This window comes from Mirounga leonina, unplaced genomic scaffold (genome assembly GCF_011800145.1).
Source record: "Mirounga leonina isolate KUSES-001 unplaced genomic scaffold, KU_Mleo_1.0 Mir_176, whole genome shotgun sequence".
NCBI lineage: Eukaryota > Metazoa > Chordata > Mammalia > Carnivora > Phocidae > Mirounga > Mirounga leonina.
Genome location: NW_023270454.1, coordinates 40,032,573 through 40,051,291, shown reverse-complemented (window position 1 = coordinate 40,051,291; position 18,719 = coordinate 40,032,573). Strand labels below are relative to the sequence as shown.

The following is an 18,719-nucleotide window of genomic DNA, read 5'->3' as shown; positions in this document are numbered from 1 at the left end:
GAGACAGAGAGAGAGAGAGAGAGAGAGAAGCAGAGGGAGAAGCAGGCTCCCAAGGAGCAGGGAGCCTGATGCGGGACTCGATCCCAGGACCCTGGGATCATGACCTGAGCCGAAGGCAGACGCTTAACCGTCTGAGCCACCCAGGCGCCCCAGTTGACACATCTTTAAAAAGAATTATAGTATGAATAATACTGTTTCAAAGCCTTCTTCAGTTTTAAAATAAGGCTTTCTTATTTTGAATCCAAAAGCAATTAGACGTAAGACAAGCATGAATTGGACCCAAAGGAATGAAGTTGTGTTCCTACTAATGATGATTCTGTTTAAAAACACAACATGCCATATTCCAAGAACTCAAATATTTTTGTAATGGCCACTTGAGAGCCTTATTTGGAGCTGTGTGTGATTTCTGATGGTCTTGCTTACAAGTGTATTTTTCTAAGAATTCCATTTACTACCTAAATCTCTGGAATGGAAGAGGGAACCTGGAACAACGGATCCAAACTGGGTGGACATTTCTAGGATTCCACAAGCATCAATCTCTAAGGAATGCCCTTTGGAAAAACACAGATTTCCACCCGGCTTTTTATCCCAGGCAAACTTCTGATAACCTTCTCCATGGTTTCAATCTTAGATAATATTAGATAATCTTAGACAAATACTAAACATTTTAATTTACACAAAATTGTTTCAAAAGCTAGGGTTTTTATTCCACAGTGTCCTTTACAACTTATAATGGTAGGGGGTGTTAGGCTACCCATACTGCCTCTTTTCTTCTCCGAAGTTTTAATATAGCATTAAATATAAGAAATATATAAAGGTATGGATATAAAACCATAGTTATAACAGGGTAAAAGTAAACTTTCACCACATCCTACCCTACCTTTTTTCCATCCTGTAACTTAAAGATGTTACAGATTACTCAGGTTAGCACCCCACTGTACTACAGTCTGAAAATAACCTCCTCACTCCTCCACAAATTTGTAATTTTCCATGCCTAAATGCCTCCCCATTTCATCTCACTCTACTTAAATTTGCATGTTTTGGAACTAGAGTGTAAATTTAGGAACACTTTTTTCCCCACTCCTGATGATTCTCAACTAGAAGGAGGTTCAATTCCTTTACTCTGGACCTCTCTCCAACCTGTCACATGGCCCTGAGGAGGTTAACAACTGATTTGTGAATATAGGAAGAACAATTCAGAATATATGGCTCTGTTCCATCCTCCTTCTTTGAGAGAGCATCCTGCCCCATTCAGTGTGCAGCCAGCCATGACATGAATCTTAGGGATTCATTATTAGAAACCCAAATTAGCTAAGACTTCGACAGACATCCATCAGCCTTCAGGAAAGAAGGTAATTATTTCAGCCTTCATCTTCACTATTTGTTTCTCAACGTGTACAGAACCAAGGAAGGAGGCCTCTTCAGATAACCTTATATACATGAGTGTCTTTCTCTTCCCTAAGAACCTTACAACTACACTAGGCATTGGTGGTATCTGGTTTACTCAATACTACTTCATACTGAGGATGTGTGAATGTCTCTGTGTGTCCCTAGCCATCAACAGCTAGACCATAAGTTCTTTCTGAATAAGACATATGTTTTCTTCTTATTTGTATTCTACACGGGATTTAAGACATTCAATAGTACATGTTGTTTGAAAAAAGATGCAATATTTTTCTTTTTCACAGCATTATAAACATCTTTTTTTTGTTTGATAGGAATGAGCAATCAAGTATCCATAATAATTAAAAATTGACACTGTGGGTTAATCCCTTCTAAGTAAATCTTTATAAAATGTATGCCTTCCAGCCTTAGTATATATCCTAAGCCAAGCTACTTATCGTTCTTCATTGGCACAGTATTACTAACTTGATTAGTTATGTTATTAAAGATAGTCTAGAACAGGAACTTCTCAGTGGATCAAAACAGAGAAAGCTTATTCATAGTGGCCTGAGAGAACGATACTGAAAAGAGACAAGTTTGGAGCTAGCAAAATAGTGCTTATCATAAAATTCTAAAGGGGCAAGACAGGACATCAACAAGAAGTAGCTACCAGCAGCTAAGGGATTCAGACCTAGATCAGGAGTAATAAAGGGCCTAGCAGACTGGCTTAGAACTAGTTAGATATGGTAAGTGTGCTGGAGCTTCTCTTCTAGCATGATACTCACTTCCTGCTTCTGGAAATGTGTATCTTAAAGAACTTACAGGGCTGTTCATCTACTCCAGCTTACAACACTGGAAAGTTGTATCAAGTATGTTTTCCTTTTTGGTAAGGTTGAAAAATGCAAGAAATGAGCTTTGATATTTTGCATGGGCTCAAAAGGACAATGTAGTTAATAACTAAAAAGTTTGTCTTAGCCCCCACCCACTGTAACAGAATTTACAGAATTTAGAGGGTCCTACTGCTTTGTGTGGGAAAATTCTACATAATTGCTATCATGGCAGGGTGTAAGTATATGGTAGATAATAAAATACAGATGCTAAAAAGGGGTTCTAAGGTTACCACACAGGCGGTGTTGCAGAACTAGCGGTTATCTTCCCAAGTCCAGCAGAATTCATGAGGGAAGAGGGGGGAAAAACAGCCATTTCTTCCCCATAGATTTCTCAGATCAAACCACATGAACTGAAGACAAACTAGTAACAAAACCAGCTACTTTTTGTTGAATACTGCTATTTGCCACACACTGTGCTAAGTGTTTCCATTTATTATCTCACTTAAACCTCTGAGGTGAGTACCGCTATTATTTCCAGTTTGCAGATGAGGGTATTGAGGCTTAGAAAGATTGTGTGTGGCAGATACTGCTTACTGTTTACCTCATATCTAGTCTCCCTTCTTCCTCACAGAGAGAATACTGTTTGTAGTTTTGTGTTTTGGTTTTTTTTTTTTAGGGAGATGATGTGTTTTGCCCTAGAAAACAGTAGTTTGCCTAAGGCAACAATGACAATCGTGCTCCCTGCCTTCCCAGACAAGCTTCCCTCTTGGGTAGAGACAACCGTATGACCCAGTTCTGACGAGATTCCTGGGGATAACGGAAGACAGATACGGCCAGTGCTACTCTTCTCCCTTCTCCCTCAAGTGCCAATGTGAGAGGATGACAGCAACTATTTTTTGACCATGAGAAGGACCTAAGAATTCTCAGGAAGCTAGTGAAACAAACATGGATCTCCAGAATTTTTAATATACAAGAAATATAAAAACTTATTTAAGTCACCGTGGCAGGGATTTGTTATTCATAATTAAGCATCGCCCTGACACAGTGATTTTGTGAAAATGAGATATAAGGCATAAAGTATGTCAATACAAGATCTTAGAAAAACAATGTATATTTACTTCATGCCTACTATATGTTGAGAACTGTAATAATGCATTCCTTGTCTGACTCTGTCTTCAGGAGTTAGCAACATACACAATGACATTCATATGTTAATACAGTACTGGCAGAATATGTAAGTGCTAAGAGGATTTAGAATAAAAGAATTACCAAAATACACAGAATTAAAATCAGATAAGTAAAGGCATTCAAGGGAGTGACTTTTGAGCCAATTTGTTTAGGAAAGTATCAATTGTTAGAACAGTGATATTAAAGGCCATTAGATGTTACTATAAAATGGTAAAATGAGAATAAGGGAGTTGTGTGCATAAAACAGACAAGCATATTTGCTGGGCTAGAGCAAAAATTCTGAGAATTCATATGAAAAGGTTATAAAAGAGGCAGGGAAGATGTATGGCCTTGAAGGGATGCCAGAAGACTTTGGGTTTACTTACATAGGTAAATTTATATAGGTAATGTGCAATTAGTATAGATTTTACAGAAAGCCATATGATGGAATATTGTTTGGATAACTTTATCTTTGCATAAACTAAAGACCAATGGTCCAATTGGGAGCTTCCTGCAATTGGCCTAGAGAGATGCAAATGGAGTGAAACTAAAAGTGATAATTAATGTGGAGAAAGAATCTGCAGAACTTGGCATTACTGAGTATGGGAAGATGAAGGAGAGGAGTCAAAATCATACCCGATTGCCAGTCTAACAACTGAAAATTTCAAGAAAAAAAAAAGGGTTTTATATTAACAGCCCTAATGACTTAGAAAAAAAATAAAACTTCCAAAGAATAGGTTACCTGCATCTCCTAGTAGTTACTGAATGCTACCTAAAACAACAGCACTTTAAAACAGCAAAATTCCGTTTCTTTGTCTTTGGTAAACACGTGAGCTTGTTTTAACTTAAGAGCTGGATGGCTTCTTACCATTCTCCTTTTACCTAGGCTATCCCTGGTTCATTTTGTAGCCATATCCATTTAACATATGATTCTTACAAATTTTAACAGTTGAAAAACAAACAGCTGGCTGAACTCTCTGCTTCAGTCTTTTGGATACTTTGCTTCTTGGTAAGTGATCAGTATTTTGATACTGCTGTAGTAATAACAGGAAATGATCTGTTAAAATCTGGATCTCCAGCTATAGATGAATGCCAGAGTAAAGAGGAGAGCTAGTCGCAGAATAAAGTCTATAAAAACAGTTTGGGAAATTATTTTTAAGACCACAGGGAGAGAATCATAATTTACTCTCAACATCAGAAAAGCAAATGCAAAGTGGAAGAATATCTTATGATGATCACTGAACTCTATCAGTGGAAAGCTGATGGTCACAAACAGTAATTATAACAACTGAGATGGTAAATGCTAGAGCTTCACTAATACATGAGGTGAAATACCATTTCCTGAAATAAAAATTCACCCAGAAAAAGGTTTCATAAGCAAGTAGAACACTTTTAGATTGGTCCAATTGTAATTTTGCCTATATGTACAAAATAGTAAGTTGGTTCTATTCACCAGATAGGACAAGAGAAGACAAACGATGGTAATGGGATTAGCCACAGAAGAAAGAGAGGGCACTTTCACCTAGGGAGTCATAGAAGTGGGGAAAGCCAAACGATGTGGGCAAGAGAAGATAATCTTGGTTTAAAAGATGCTCAAGGCAAAAGTTCCACATATAATTACAACTACAAAGTATTATTTTCCCTAATGCTTTAATGTAACACATTTTATAAAATTTACCTTTTTGTTTAAGATTTTATTTATTTATTTGACAGAGAGACACACAGCGAGAGAGGGAACACAAGCAGGGGGAGTGGGAGAGGGAGAAGCAGCCTTCCCGCTGAGCATGGAGCTGGATGCAGGGCTCAATCCCAGGATCATGACCTGAGCCGAAGGCAGATGCTTAACGACTGAGCCACCCAGGCACCCCCAAAATTTATCATTTTAAAAAGGTAATTGACAAAATAAAGAAGTAATCAAGAATTCAATTAATAAAAATAATATATAAGCCAACATTTTATTAAGAATTTTAGAACAATAACAATTTTCTAAAACACTAGAATTTTACACTCATAAAAATTTATACTGTGGTGTATTAATCTAGTGTATTACATTAATTACTAAGTTAGTAGTCATAATGGCTGAAAGAACAGAAGGCATGGTAACTAAAATTACTTTCAAGATTGTGTTTTAATTGTTGGAAACTTTCAAACAAGAGTAAATATACAAAACATCCCTTAATTCTTAACACACAAATCATCTGTTTCAAATTGTTACTCATAAAAACAATGATAGTCTGGATTCAAGAATAGGCTTGAAAAGTAAATAACTAGATATTACAAATAGTCTTTTAAAAATTCCACTTTCTCTACAAATGTCTTCTTTAGCTTCACCTCGGTCTTCCTGAACAGAAAGTCAACTTTCCCTTCCTCTATACCCTTACCCATCAATTAGAGATCTTACCACTCTAATTTCTGATTTGGCTCATTAGAAATCTATTATTTCCCCTAATAGATTATAAGCAACTGGAAAGCAAGGTCTGCATCATATTTATCTTGGCCTCCTTATTAAATCTAATTTAATACCCAATATCTACTAGTCTTTTTTAGAGTTGCCTGTTTATTAGTGTTCAATGAACCACTGTATTTTATTTTATTATTTTTTTAATTTTTAAAGTTAATTTTTTAATGTGAGTATAGTTAACACACAGTGTTACATTAGTTTCAGCTGTACATCTTAGTGACTTGGAAATGCTGTATTTTAAAATTTCACAGTTTTATACAGTTTCTTATGACAATATTTCCCCAGCTAATAAGCTGACTTTGAAAGTATCTTACATTTTGATTACATGTGAAATTTAAAAATTTAAATCTTATAACTGCACAGTTTGTCCAATACTCAAAAACAAATACTGATTATGAATGAGTGAATTGGCTGTCACTGTTTCATTAGCTATTAAAATCGCTCTTCAATCTTAGTTTTTTATTTTCAGATCCTTTCAGTAAGACATAGAACTACTTCAAATCTAGCATCTTTGAATGATTACTATGTGAAACAGGTAGAATAAGCTATTTTTAAATCAGCTTTATTGAGGTTTAATTGACATGCAATAAACTGAATATACTTAAAGTGTATAATCTGATAAATTTTGGAATATGTATATACCTGTGAAACCAGTACCACAATCAGATTAATGAACATTTCTATCATTCCCCCAAATAGTCCATCTCACCTTACTTCTCCCAACTCCCCATCCCACACAACCATGGATCTGCTTTCTGTCATTTGATTTGTTTGTATTTTCTAGAATTAAAAAAAAAAAAAATCAAATAGTATGTACTCTCTTTTGTATGGCTTCTTTCAGCATAATTTTTATGAAAATTTACCCATGTTGCTGCATGTACTAACTGTTCATTCATTTTTATTGTTGAGTACAGTATTCTATTATATGTATATATGACTATTTGTTCATATATGCTCCTTTGGTCGATATTTGGGTTGTTTCCAGTTTTCAGGTATTACAAATAAAGCTATGTTATATTCTTTGTATAGACATATGCTTTCTTTTCTGTTGGGTAAATATCAAGAAGTGAAATGACTGGATCATATAATAGGTAGATGTTTAACTTGTTAAGAAATCACTGAGCTGTTTTACAAAATGGTTATACATTAATTGCAACTTCACCATCAGCGTGAGGTCCAGTTCCTCCACATCTTTGCCATTGCTTGCAACTATCTTTAATTCTAGCCAGTCTAGCAGCTGTGAAATGGTATCTCACTGTGGTTTTACTTTGCATTTCACTAATGTCAATTGAAGCTGAGCATCTTTTTACAAGTTCATTTGCTAATCCTATATCTTCCTTGGAAAGTGACTATTCAAATTTTTTGCTTCCTTTATTGAACTGTTTGTGTTCTTACTGTTGAGTTGTAAGAATTCTTTATATATTCTAGATACAAATCCTTTATTAGGTATATTATTTGCACTTTTAAAAGAGAAATGCAACTACTTTAGATAATTATGCTTTGTCAATATTATAATACATGGTCTATCTGTATTTTAAATAATCCTTATAAAAGGGAACCATTATCTCCATAATCCTCCACTACCAATTTTTCCCATGCCTAATAAAGGTGGCCAGCCCGCTGGCATATAAAAACAGAGAGAATAAGAATAGAAATAGAAAACATACTGATTTTCTCAACATTCTTCTTAATCCCTCCTGATTTTAGGAGCCTCTTAAGAAACTATTAGTAGGAGATAACAGAGTGGATCATGTAAATGATAATTAGCCCTCTTCCTTGTTTCTTTTAAGCAAAATTTAAAAAAGCATTTAGCAAGTAGTAACATTATTACTAATAAAACCTTCTGTACTTTTTATTAGATTTCTCTCTAAGACCTTATGTTTACATGAATGTTTTCCTTATCAGACTAAAGCAGAACATTCAATACAGTACCTAGTGAATATTGCTATTATTTTTGTGATTCTTTTTTGTCATTGTTGTTGTTGTTGTCTTTTTGTTGTTGTTATTTTTATGGAGCCCTGAGATCAAGACCTGAGCTGAGATCAAGAGTTAGACGCTTAACCAAATGAGCCGCCCAGGTGCCCCTTTCTCCCCTTTTCTTTTAAGTGGAATTCATACTACTAAGTGAAAAAATGAAAGCCTTTTTTAGAGTATCCATGTAAATTAGTACTCCTTGCCAGAATAAAGCATACACATAATTATTTTTTAAACTTTACTATTTAATGGATTGAAGACCTAAATGTGAGACCTGAAACCATAAAACGCCTAAAAGAAAACATAGGCAGTAATCTGTGGGACATCGGCCTTAGCAACACATTTATGGATTTTTCTCAAGCAAGGGAAACAAAAGCAAAAATAAAATATTAGGACTACATCAAAATAAAAAGCTTTTACACAGGTAAGGAAACCACCAATAAAACAAAAAGGCAATCTACTGAATGACAGAAGATATTTGCACATAATATATCCAATAAGGAGTTAATATCCAAAATATATAAAGAAATTACACAACCAACACCAAAAAACAAACAATCCGATTAAAAAATAGGCAAAGAGGCACCTGAGTGGCTCAGTCAGTTAAGCGTCTGCCTTCGGCTCAGGTCATGATCCCAGGGTCCTGGGATTGAGGCCCACATCAGGCTCCCTGCTCAGCAGGGAGTCTGCTTCTCCCTCTGCCACTTCCCCCCTGCCTGTGCTCTCGATCTCTCGTGCTCTCTCTCTCGAGCAAATAAAATCTTAAAAAAAAAAAAAAATAGGCAAAGCACCTGCATAGACATTTTTCTAAAGAAGACATACAGATAACCAACAGATATATGAAAAGATGCTCAATATCACTAATCACCCAGGAAATGCAAATCAAAACCATGATGAGATACCACCTCACACCTGTCAGAATGGCTATTATCAAAAAGACAAGAAATAACAAGTGTTGACAAGGATGTGGAGAAAAGGGAACCCTTTTGCATTATTGGTGGGAATGTAAACTGATGCAACCACTGTAGAAAACAATATGGAGGATCCTCAAAAAATTAAAAATAGAACTACCATGGGGCGCCTGGGTGGCTCAGTTGGTTAAGCGTCTGCTTTCCGCTCAGGTCATAATCTCAGGGTCCTGGGATTGGGCTCCATGTCAGGCTCCTTACTCAGTGGGGAGTCTGTTTCTCCCTGTCCCTCCGCCCCTAGCTCCCGTTCGTGCTCTCTCTCTGTCTCAAATAAATAGATAACATCTTAAAAAAAAAAATAGAACTACCATATGATCTAGCAATTCCACTGCTGGGTATTTACCCAAAGAAAACAAAAACACTAATTCAAAAAGATATATGCATCCCTATGTTTTAAAGCAGCATTATTAACAATAGCCAAGATATGGAAGCAACCCAAGTGTCCATCAGCGGATGAATAAAGAAGATGTGCTATATAAATACACAGGATGGAATATTACCAGCCATAAAAAAGAATGAGATCTTGCCATTCACAATATGCAGGGACCTAGAGGGTATTATGCTAAGTGAAATAAACAGAGAAAGACAAAGACCATCTGATTTCATTTATATGTGTAGTCTACAAAACAAAACAAACAAACTCTTAAATATAGAGAACAAACTGGTGGTTGCCAGAGGGGAGGGATTAGGGGGATGAGTGAAATAGGTGAAGGGGATTAAGAGATCCAAACTTTCAGTTATAAAATAAGTAAGTCCTGGAGATAAAAAGTACAGCATAGAAAATACAGTCAGTAACATTGCAGTAACTTTATATGGTGACTACACTCATCCTGGTGAGCACTGAGTAACACATAGAATTGTCAAATCACTACGTTACACACCTGAAACAAATGGAACATTGTATGTTAACTATACTTCAATTAAAAAAAAAAAGAATGAAAACTTTACAATTTAAGACTTCAATCTATTCAGCAATGTAAAAACCACCAAGGAATCTTTTCCAAACAAGAACCAATCTGGGGAAGTTCTGTGGCTAAATAATCATCCTCCTAAAAAGTAATAGATACAGGGGGGAAAAAAGCATACAGAATCAAATCTACTCATTTTAAACTATAGAAAGAAAACACATTTAAGCGCCTTTAAAATATTTTTATATACAAATAACAATCTCATACATTTAAAAAACTTTATGAGACACATAACTATATTCTCCAAATCAGAATGGTTCTCTTAAGATACCGAATGCTAAGCCTATTTTGATACTGTTTTTTAAAAGGCCCAGTTTTAAAAGAATAAGCTTCCCCTAGAAAGAAAAAAAAAAAAAGAAGAAGAAGAATTTTGGCCTATTAAAGACAGTATCTATTGATAAAACATAGTATTGTTCCCAAACATGCAATAAAGCATCACTCTAATGCACGTTCACTATATGAAATAATCACTTAGTAAAAAAAATTGTGTTATCTCTTAAAATTTTCAGTTCAATTGTTTTTCTTTTGTTATAATGAAAAATTCAATGATTGGCTTCAAATCTTTTTTTAATAATGTAAAATATGTGAGCTTCATTATATGTTAAAGAAAATAAAAATTATATGACCCAAAATCTATTTATTAAAGTTACAATAAAATACTCTTCAATGCATACAAAATTGCAAAGTAACTGATGTTTTCTTTTCAATAAAGATTCCAGATATAATATTTACTGACAAGATAAAACAAAGATATGTTTAATGACTTTTGTCCTGTGTTAAGGTCACCTTATTGAACGATACATCATGAAATCAATAGTTGTACATCTAGGAAATTTACCAATGGAGCTCTCTTCTACTGGTGTGTATATTTTAATTTGTCTCATGTGGGTGTCTCTTCCATTTTGATGATTGGCTAGAACAGCAATCTGTATCATGAATGTGCGAGTTGGCTTCTTATGATTATCAGTTAAGGGTACGTGAATCCAGCCACTTGGTTCCACCAATTCAAGTTGCTGCCAAGAAAACGAAAGTCAGATTATGTTTTCACCCAATGAATATAATTTATTATAATGAATACATTCTAAAGTTGACTTAAAATTAACTTTTTGCTCACTGAGAGAATGACAATATGGTAACAACCATTACCAGTTATTTGGCACTTTTGCATCATGGTCCGTTTTTACACCTGCTAATAAGCACTCTACATGTAGCATGTTAGTAGACAAAATAAAAATAGATGTATGCAGTCTTAGTGTTTATAGAAACTTGTATAACTTACAAGTTTAGAATCAGACATGTATACATGTATACAGCCAATGGAAGACCATGTTGATATAAGTAGGAAAAGAATCTAACATTATGCTTCAGGTATACTTTATTTCAAGGACCATACCTAATATACTTAAACACATTTAAAAATAAATCAGATTCTATATAAACTACAAGAATATTAACAAAAAGAAAATCAATCATTAAACAAAATCAAACAAAGCTTTTTTTCTTGAACAACAGTAAGTGATTTATCTATTCTGGATGATATTCTAAACCTAAAATCTAGATTTTTAATAAGAAATGCCAGATAAATTTTTTTTAATTCTTAATTTTATTTTAATCAAGAGTCCAAACTATCCTTCCTTAACAAGGGAAAGAAAATCATAAGTCAACCTCTTTGACCTCAACCGCAGCAACTTCTTCCTAGACACATCACCAAAGGCCAGGGAAGCAGGGGCAAAAATGAACTATTGGGACTTCAAGATAAAAAGTTTTTGCACAGCAAAGGAAACAGTCAACAAAACCAAAAGACAACTGACAGAATGGGAGAAGATATTTGCAAATGACATATCAGATAAAGAGCTAGTACCCAAAATCTATAAAGAACTTATCAAACTCAACACCCAAAGAACAAATAATCCAATCAAGAAATGGGCAGAAGACATGAACAGACATTTCTGCAAAGAAGACATCCAAATGGCCAACAAACACATGAAAAAGTGTTCAACATCACTTGGCATCAGGGAAATCCAAATCAAAACCTCAATGAGATACCACCTCACACCAGTCAGAATGGCTAAAATTAACAAGTCAGGAAACGACAGATGTTGGTGAGGATGTGGAGAAAGGGGAACCCTCCTACACTGTTGGTGGGAATGGAAGCTGGTGCAGCCACTCTGGAAAACAGTATGGAGGTTCCTCAAAAAGTTGAAAATAGAGCTACCCTATGACCCAGCAATTGCACTACTGGGTATTTACCCCAAAGATACAAATGTAGTGATCCAAAGGGGTATGTGCACCCCGATGTTTATAGCAGCAATGTCCACAACAACCAAACTATGGAAACAGCCTAGATGTCCATCAACAGATGAATGGATAAAAAAGATGTGGTATAGATATATACAATGGAATATTATGCAGCCATCAAAAAACCCGAAGTCTTGCCATTTGCAACGATGTGGATGGAACCAGAGGGTATTATGCTAAGCGAAATAAGTCAATCAGAGGAAGACAAATATCATACGATCTCACTGATATGAGGAATTTGAGAAATAAGACAGAGGATCATAGGGGAAGGGAGGAAAAAATGAAACAAGATGAAACCAGAGAGGGAGACAAGCCATAAGAGACTCTTAATCTCAGGAAACAAACTGAGGGTTCATAGAGTGGTGAGGGATGGGACGGATGGGGTGGCTGGGTGATGGACATTGCGGGGGGTATGTGCCATGGTGAGCACTGTGAACTGTGTAAGACTGATGAATCAGAGACCTGTACCTCTGAAACAAATAATATATTATATGTTAAAAAAAAAAAAAAAAGATGGTAGGAAGGGAAAAATGAAGCAGGGGGAAATCGGAGGGGGAGACGAACCATGAGAGACTACGGACTCTGAGAAACACACTGAGGGTTTTAGAGAGGAGGGGAGGTAGAAAGATGGGTCAGCCCGGTAATGGGTATTAAGGAGGGCACGTATTGCATGGACCACCGGGTGTTATACACAATCATGGAACACTACACCAAAAACTAATGATGTAATGTATGGTGAGTAACATAACATAATAAAATAAAATTTAAAAAAAAAAATTATAAGTCAAAAGGTAAACCTAAGTTTCTAAAAGTTTTTCTAAAGTTATGAAGTAGTTTTTAAAAGATATTGTTTTCTAAATTATCTTAATTATTGAACATATATAAACTATATACATCACCAAAAATATAGGTTTATCTTATCAGCACAGCCAAATAGCAGTGTCAAAGAATCTAAATCTGGATTCCATGAGTTAGTTATTCTAGCAAAACAATTAAGCGAATCTTCTTCCACTGTATCTTCTTTTCCTTCCCTCTCTCCCTCTATCCCTTCCTTTTTCTTCTTTTTCTTTCTTTCATTCTTTTTCATTTTTCTCTTCTCCCTTTTCCCTCCTCCCTCCCTTTTTCCCTCCTTCTTCTTTCTTCATTCCTTCGTTCATTTTTTTATAGGAAAAGGGTGGGTAGACGAAAGTAGAGATGTGGACAAGATAAAAAGAGAAGGAATCCTAAAAAAGGGTAATTATTTTTAAGACTGAATGATTTCTTCTTTTAACTACAGAATGTAAGCTTAATGAAGAAATCATTACTCCTTGTGGTATTTTTAGTCAGTGTTTTTTTTTTTTTTTAAATAAACTTCTATTAGCACCAACTTAAAATGAAAGAATTAGAGACCAGATATATCTGGTTTCCATCACTAACCTTTTATTCAACCAGGTAACAAATAGTTATTGAGTACTTGAAATACTCAAGGTATTTTTCTAAGTATATTTAAGCATACAAAACATGAATAAGGCCTTCTTCCTAACCTTAAAACAAGCTCAGAGGCAAACAACCTTCATTTGTTTCATTCAGTTTCCTCAAGTATAAAATAAAGGGATTGGACAAGTTATCATCCAGTGTCCCTTCCAGCTCTGACATTTAATGATTCTAAATAAAAGAAAGATATGGTAAGCAGAATAATGGAATCCCAAAAATGTCCATGTCCTTCCCCAAAACCTGTGGTTATTTTAACTTATATGGCAAACAGGGCTTTGCAGATGTGATTAAGTTAAAGATCCTGAGATGAGAAGATTACCCTGGATTTCCTAGGTGGACATAATGTAATCACAAGGCCCCTTATAAGAGGAAAGCAGGAGAGACAGAGGGATGTGATGGTGGAAGCAAAGGTTGGAGTAATGTGACCATAAGCCAAGGAAAGTAGGCAGCCTCTAGAAGTTGGACAAGGCAAGGAAGGAATGGTTTCCCCCTAGAAATCCTCAGGAAAGAAGGCAGCTTGCTGAAACCTTGATTTTAATTCATAAGACCCATTTTTGGACTTATGTCCTCTAGAACTGTAAGATAACAAATTTGTGTTGTTTTAAGCTACTGCCTGTGTGCTAATTTGTTATATCAGGTAAAGGAAACTAATATAATAGATATTTGTAGTTCAGAGAACTATAGGAGTTCAGAGAAGAAGAAAGATCTTCTGGGCGAAAGAAGAATCTATTCTCAAGTTAAATGTACCATAATGAACCTCAACAATGAACAAAAAGTAAAACTAAGATTCTAAATTCAACTCCTTACTAATAGAATGCTTTTGACAAATGTAACCATTATTTCTGATAGACTCAATGTTATCTTCTTAGCATATCTTAAATGCTTTGGTGTACTGAAAGTTATATTAAGATTTTGTAGCAGGAGGGAGCTGTTTGGCTGATGCTGGTGTTCCTGAAGGAAGAGCCCTGTGGGGCTGACATACAGAACTCTTGAGGAGTGGGAGCCAAGTGGCTTGTGGTGCTGACATTTCTGACATAGGGTTCACTAGGCTGGTACTGTGAGTGTTAGAAAAACTGCAAACTGGACTCAGCTATAGCTGTGGGAAGGAACTGCTGTGAAGAAACCCTGCTAGGATGATGGAAAGCAAACAGGACACAAACACAAGGCAGTAAGTCTCTTTTTTCTCTTCCTGCCATGCAATCTCCCTCTAGCCCACCTTTTTACCAGAGCTTAACAGATATGCAAGGGCTCCAAACATATCAAATCTTTAATGAGCAATTGTTATGTGCCAAACAATGTTCTAGGGACTGAAAAAAAATAAACAAAAAATACAGTAGCAAATAAGACAGATCATGCCTGAAAAGAATTACTCACAGAGGTACAAAGAGGTAAGATTATAACATGATAGTAAGACTTCGAGAAAGAAGTTATAATAAAAATACTAGTAGTGAGGAAGAAACAACAAAAATAGTCAAAAAGAATAAATCACCATGCTTATAAAATAAAAAGTAAATGTCAATAATAATTCCTCAAAAAGAATGCTAGTGATACTAGCAGCAAGCTCTTACCTAGCACTATTATGTGCCAGGTAATGCTCTAAGTGCGTTAAGTATATTAATTATTTAATCCTAGCAATGAGGCAGGTAATATTACTATCCTGATGTCACAAATGAGACAACCGAGACAGAAAGGTTAAGTACTTTTAGTGAAGTCACACAGCTGGTACGTGGCAGAGCTGAGATTCAAACAGGCAGTGTGATTCCAGGGACTATGCTTTTAAAAACATAATGTGTTTTACATTATATAAAGATAATAATTTAGTAGTAATAATTTTATCTGAACTCCTATCTTATACAAATAAAACATGAATTAATGAAATAAGGGTAGGAGAGAATTCCCCACTAATCTCCTCATCACAATACAATTTCCTTTATATCCTACACATAAATAAACATAGACACATAGGATATAAAGGGAATTATAAAAGGAACAACAAGAGAATTAAAAATAGAATTTCAATTTTGAAATTCAGAGGAAAAAGGTAAATAGTATTATATATACTAAAAAAAAAGTTTTTAAAAAGGACATGGCAGGATGTTATATAGAAAGTCTAAAGTAAGTTCATAAAAGATATATGTATGCATCAAACACCATCTTTAAAAAACTCAGGTTCTTGGGGCACCTGGCAGGCTCAGTTGGTGGAGCATGCGACTCTTGATCTCAGGAATGTGAGTTCGAGCTGCATGTTTGGTATGGAGACTACTTAACAATAACATTAAAAACAATAACAACAACAACAAAAACAGGTTCTTTTGAGGATATTATGCCAGTGAAATGTGCCAGTCACAAAAGAACAAATACTACATGATTCCACTTGCATAAGGTACCCAGCTAGTGTAGTCAAATTCAGAGACAGAAAGTAGAATGATGGTTGCCAGGGGCTGCAGGGAGAGGGAAATGGGGAGTTAGTGTTTAATGGATACGGAGTTTCAGTTTGGGAAGATAAAAAAAAAGTTGTGGAGGTGGATGGTGGTGATGGTTGCACCACAATGCACTTAATGCTACAGAACTGTACTTATGAATGATTAAAATGGTAAATTTTACGTTATGTATATTTTAACCACACAAAAACTCCAGTTCTCTGTTTAACTAAAAAAAACTCCAAATCATGTGGATATTGAAAGCCTAAAACACTGCTGATAGAAGTGTAAAATGGTGCCACCACTTTGGAAAATCATCTCACAGTTCCTCAAGTGATTAAACATAGTTACTATATGACCCAGCAATTCTACCCTCAGATGTATATCCCAATGAAATAAAAAACATATGTTCACCTAAAAACATGTACACAAATATTTATAACAGCATGATTCATAATAGTCAAAAGATGCAAACAACCTAAATGTCCTCCAGTTGATGAATGGATAAACAAAACAGAGTATACCCATACAATGGAATACAATTTGGCAATAAAAAGAAATGAAGCACTGATATATGCATAACACAGATGAACCTTGAAAATAAGTGAAATAAGCTAGTCACAAAGGACTGCATTCTATACAATTCCATTTATATCTCAATAATTAAATAGATACAAGTTAAATATATATATAAAACATCTTACACTGTTGGTGGGAATGCAAGCTGGTACAGCCACTCTGGAAAATAGTATGGAGGTTCCACAAGAAGTTAAAAATAGAGCTACACTAAAACGCAGCAATCGCACTACTGGGTATTTACCCCAAAGATACAGATGTAGTGAAAAGAAGGGGCACCTGCACCCCAGTGTTCATAGCAGCCATGTCCACAATAGCCAAACTGTGGAAGGAGCCGAGATGTCCTTCAACAGATGAATGGATAAAGAAGATGTGGTTCATATATACAATGGAGTATTTCTCAGCCATCAGAAAGGATGAATACCTACCATTTACATTGACGTGGATGGAACTGGAGCATATTATGTTAAGTGAAATAAGTCAATCAGAGAAAGACAATTATTATGGGGTTTCACTCATATGTGGAATATAAGAAATAGCGCAGAGGATCATTGTGGAAGGGAGGAAAAACTGAATGGGAAGAAATCAGAGATGGAGACAAACCATGAGAAACTCTTGACTCTGGGAAACAAACTGAGGGTTGCGGAAGGGGAGATGGGTGGAGGGATGGGGTAACTGGGCAATGGGCATTAAGGAGGGCATGTGAGGTGATGAGCACTGGGTGTTAGATACAACTGATGAATCGTTGAACACTACATCTGAAACTAATGATGTACTATATGTTGGCTAGTTGAATTTAAATTAAAAAAACATCTATCATATTGGTAAAGATTAAAATAATTAAGAACACCAATTATTGGTGAGAGTAAGGGAAATGTACTCTCATGGACTTATATGGAAATTAAATAGGTATAACCTTCCAGAAGAGAAATTTGGTAACACCTATCAAAATTTTAAATATAACTATCCTTTAACAGAGTAACTTCACTTCTGGAACTACAGGGAAATAGTTAACGGCACAAGGATATGTAATAATATTCGTAATTGCAAACAGGTTAAATGGCTACCAGTAGAAGGGTGGTTGTGGTAGCCAGCCCCCAAGATGACCCCAGTGATTTATGCTCTTAACTAGTTTCTCCCTACAATGGGTTAGGGTTGGTTTTTGCAACCAAGAGTATGTCATAAGTGACAATGACTTTGCAGATAGGTTATAAAAGGCATTGCAGCTTCTGCCTTGGTCTGTTGTGCCATTCCTTCTGGGAGAAACCAGCTACCATGACATGAAGACACTCAAGAAGACCCCAGGAGAGGTCCCTATGGAGACAAACCTAGACCCAACCTGCCAGCCACATGAGTGAACCACCTTAGAAGTGGGATGATTCTCCAGTTTCAGTCAGCCTAGCTGACATAGGACTATAACTGCATGAGAGACTATAAAAGAGAAATGGCCAGCCAAGCTCTTTCCAAATTCCTGAATGGAAATCATGAGAGATAATAAATGATTACTGTTGTTTAATACCAGTAAGTTTTAGGTTATTTGTTATACAGCAACAGTAAAACACAGAGTAGTTAAATAGATAATGGTCCACATCCTGGAATATCTTACAGCAAGCAAAAATGCTGAATCTCTCTCTATATATTTGCAGTTATTTGCAGCTATCTCTGGTTAATTTTAAAAAGCAAAATACTGAATAACTTTTGTATGATCTTTTTTTTTTTTTAAAGATTTTATTTATTTATTCATGAGAGACAGAGAGAGAGAGAGAGGCAGAGGGAGAAGCAGGCTCCCAAGGAGCAGGGAGCCCGATGCGGGACTCGATCCCAGGACGCTGGGATCATGACCTGAGCCGAAGGCAGACGCTTAACCATCTGAGCCACCCAGGCGCCCACTTTTGTATGATCTTATATATGTTTTTATAGATTATTTTTGTGTGGATAGAGAAAAGTCTAAGGATATTCATCAAAGTACAAATAGACAATATCTATAATGATGAGAATATGGGTCATTTTCCTTTTATTCTAACTTTATGTATTACCTATGTTTTTCTTAATAAACAAGTATTTATCTTATTTAAAAAGCTATTTTTAATTTGATGGTGGCTGGGGGAGGAAAATTTTTCAGAACGTTTCAGTACCTGAGTTTAGTATCTCACTGAGAGTACTCCTTTCCTCCACTAATAGATTCATCCTTCTTGGTGATT

At 35.5% G+C, this 18,719-nt stretch overlaps 1 protein-coding gene across 4 annotated transcripts in view; it reads right to left on the bottom strand.

Annotated features, from left to right (window-relative positions):
- The window catches only part of ANAPC10 (anaphase promoting complex subunit 10), a 226,378-nt gene that overhangs the window by 130,916 nt on the left and 76,743 nt on the right, over positions 1 to 18,719 (bottom strand). For 2 of the 4 annotated variants that reach the window (XM_035022993.1, XM_035022994.1), the window contains exon 5: positions 10,526 to 10,764. The exons of 1 other annotated variant lie outside the window; for it this stretch is intronic. In XM_035022993.1, coding sequence (XP_034878884.1) covers positions 10,534 to 10,764 — 231 coding nt within the window. In that variant the 3' untranslated portion in view covers positions 10,526 to 10,533. Of the gene's footprint in view, positions 1 to 10,525; positions 10,765 to 18,719 lie in introns of those variants that run through there. One more of the 4 variants, XR_004682448.1, reaches the window with a different exon arrangement.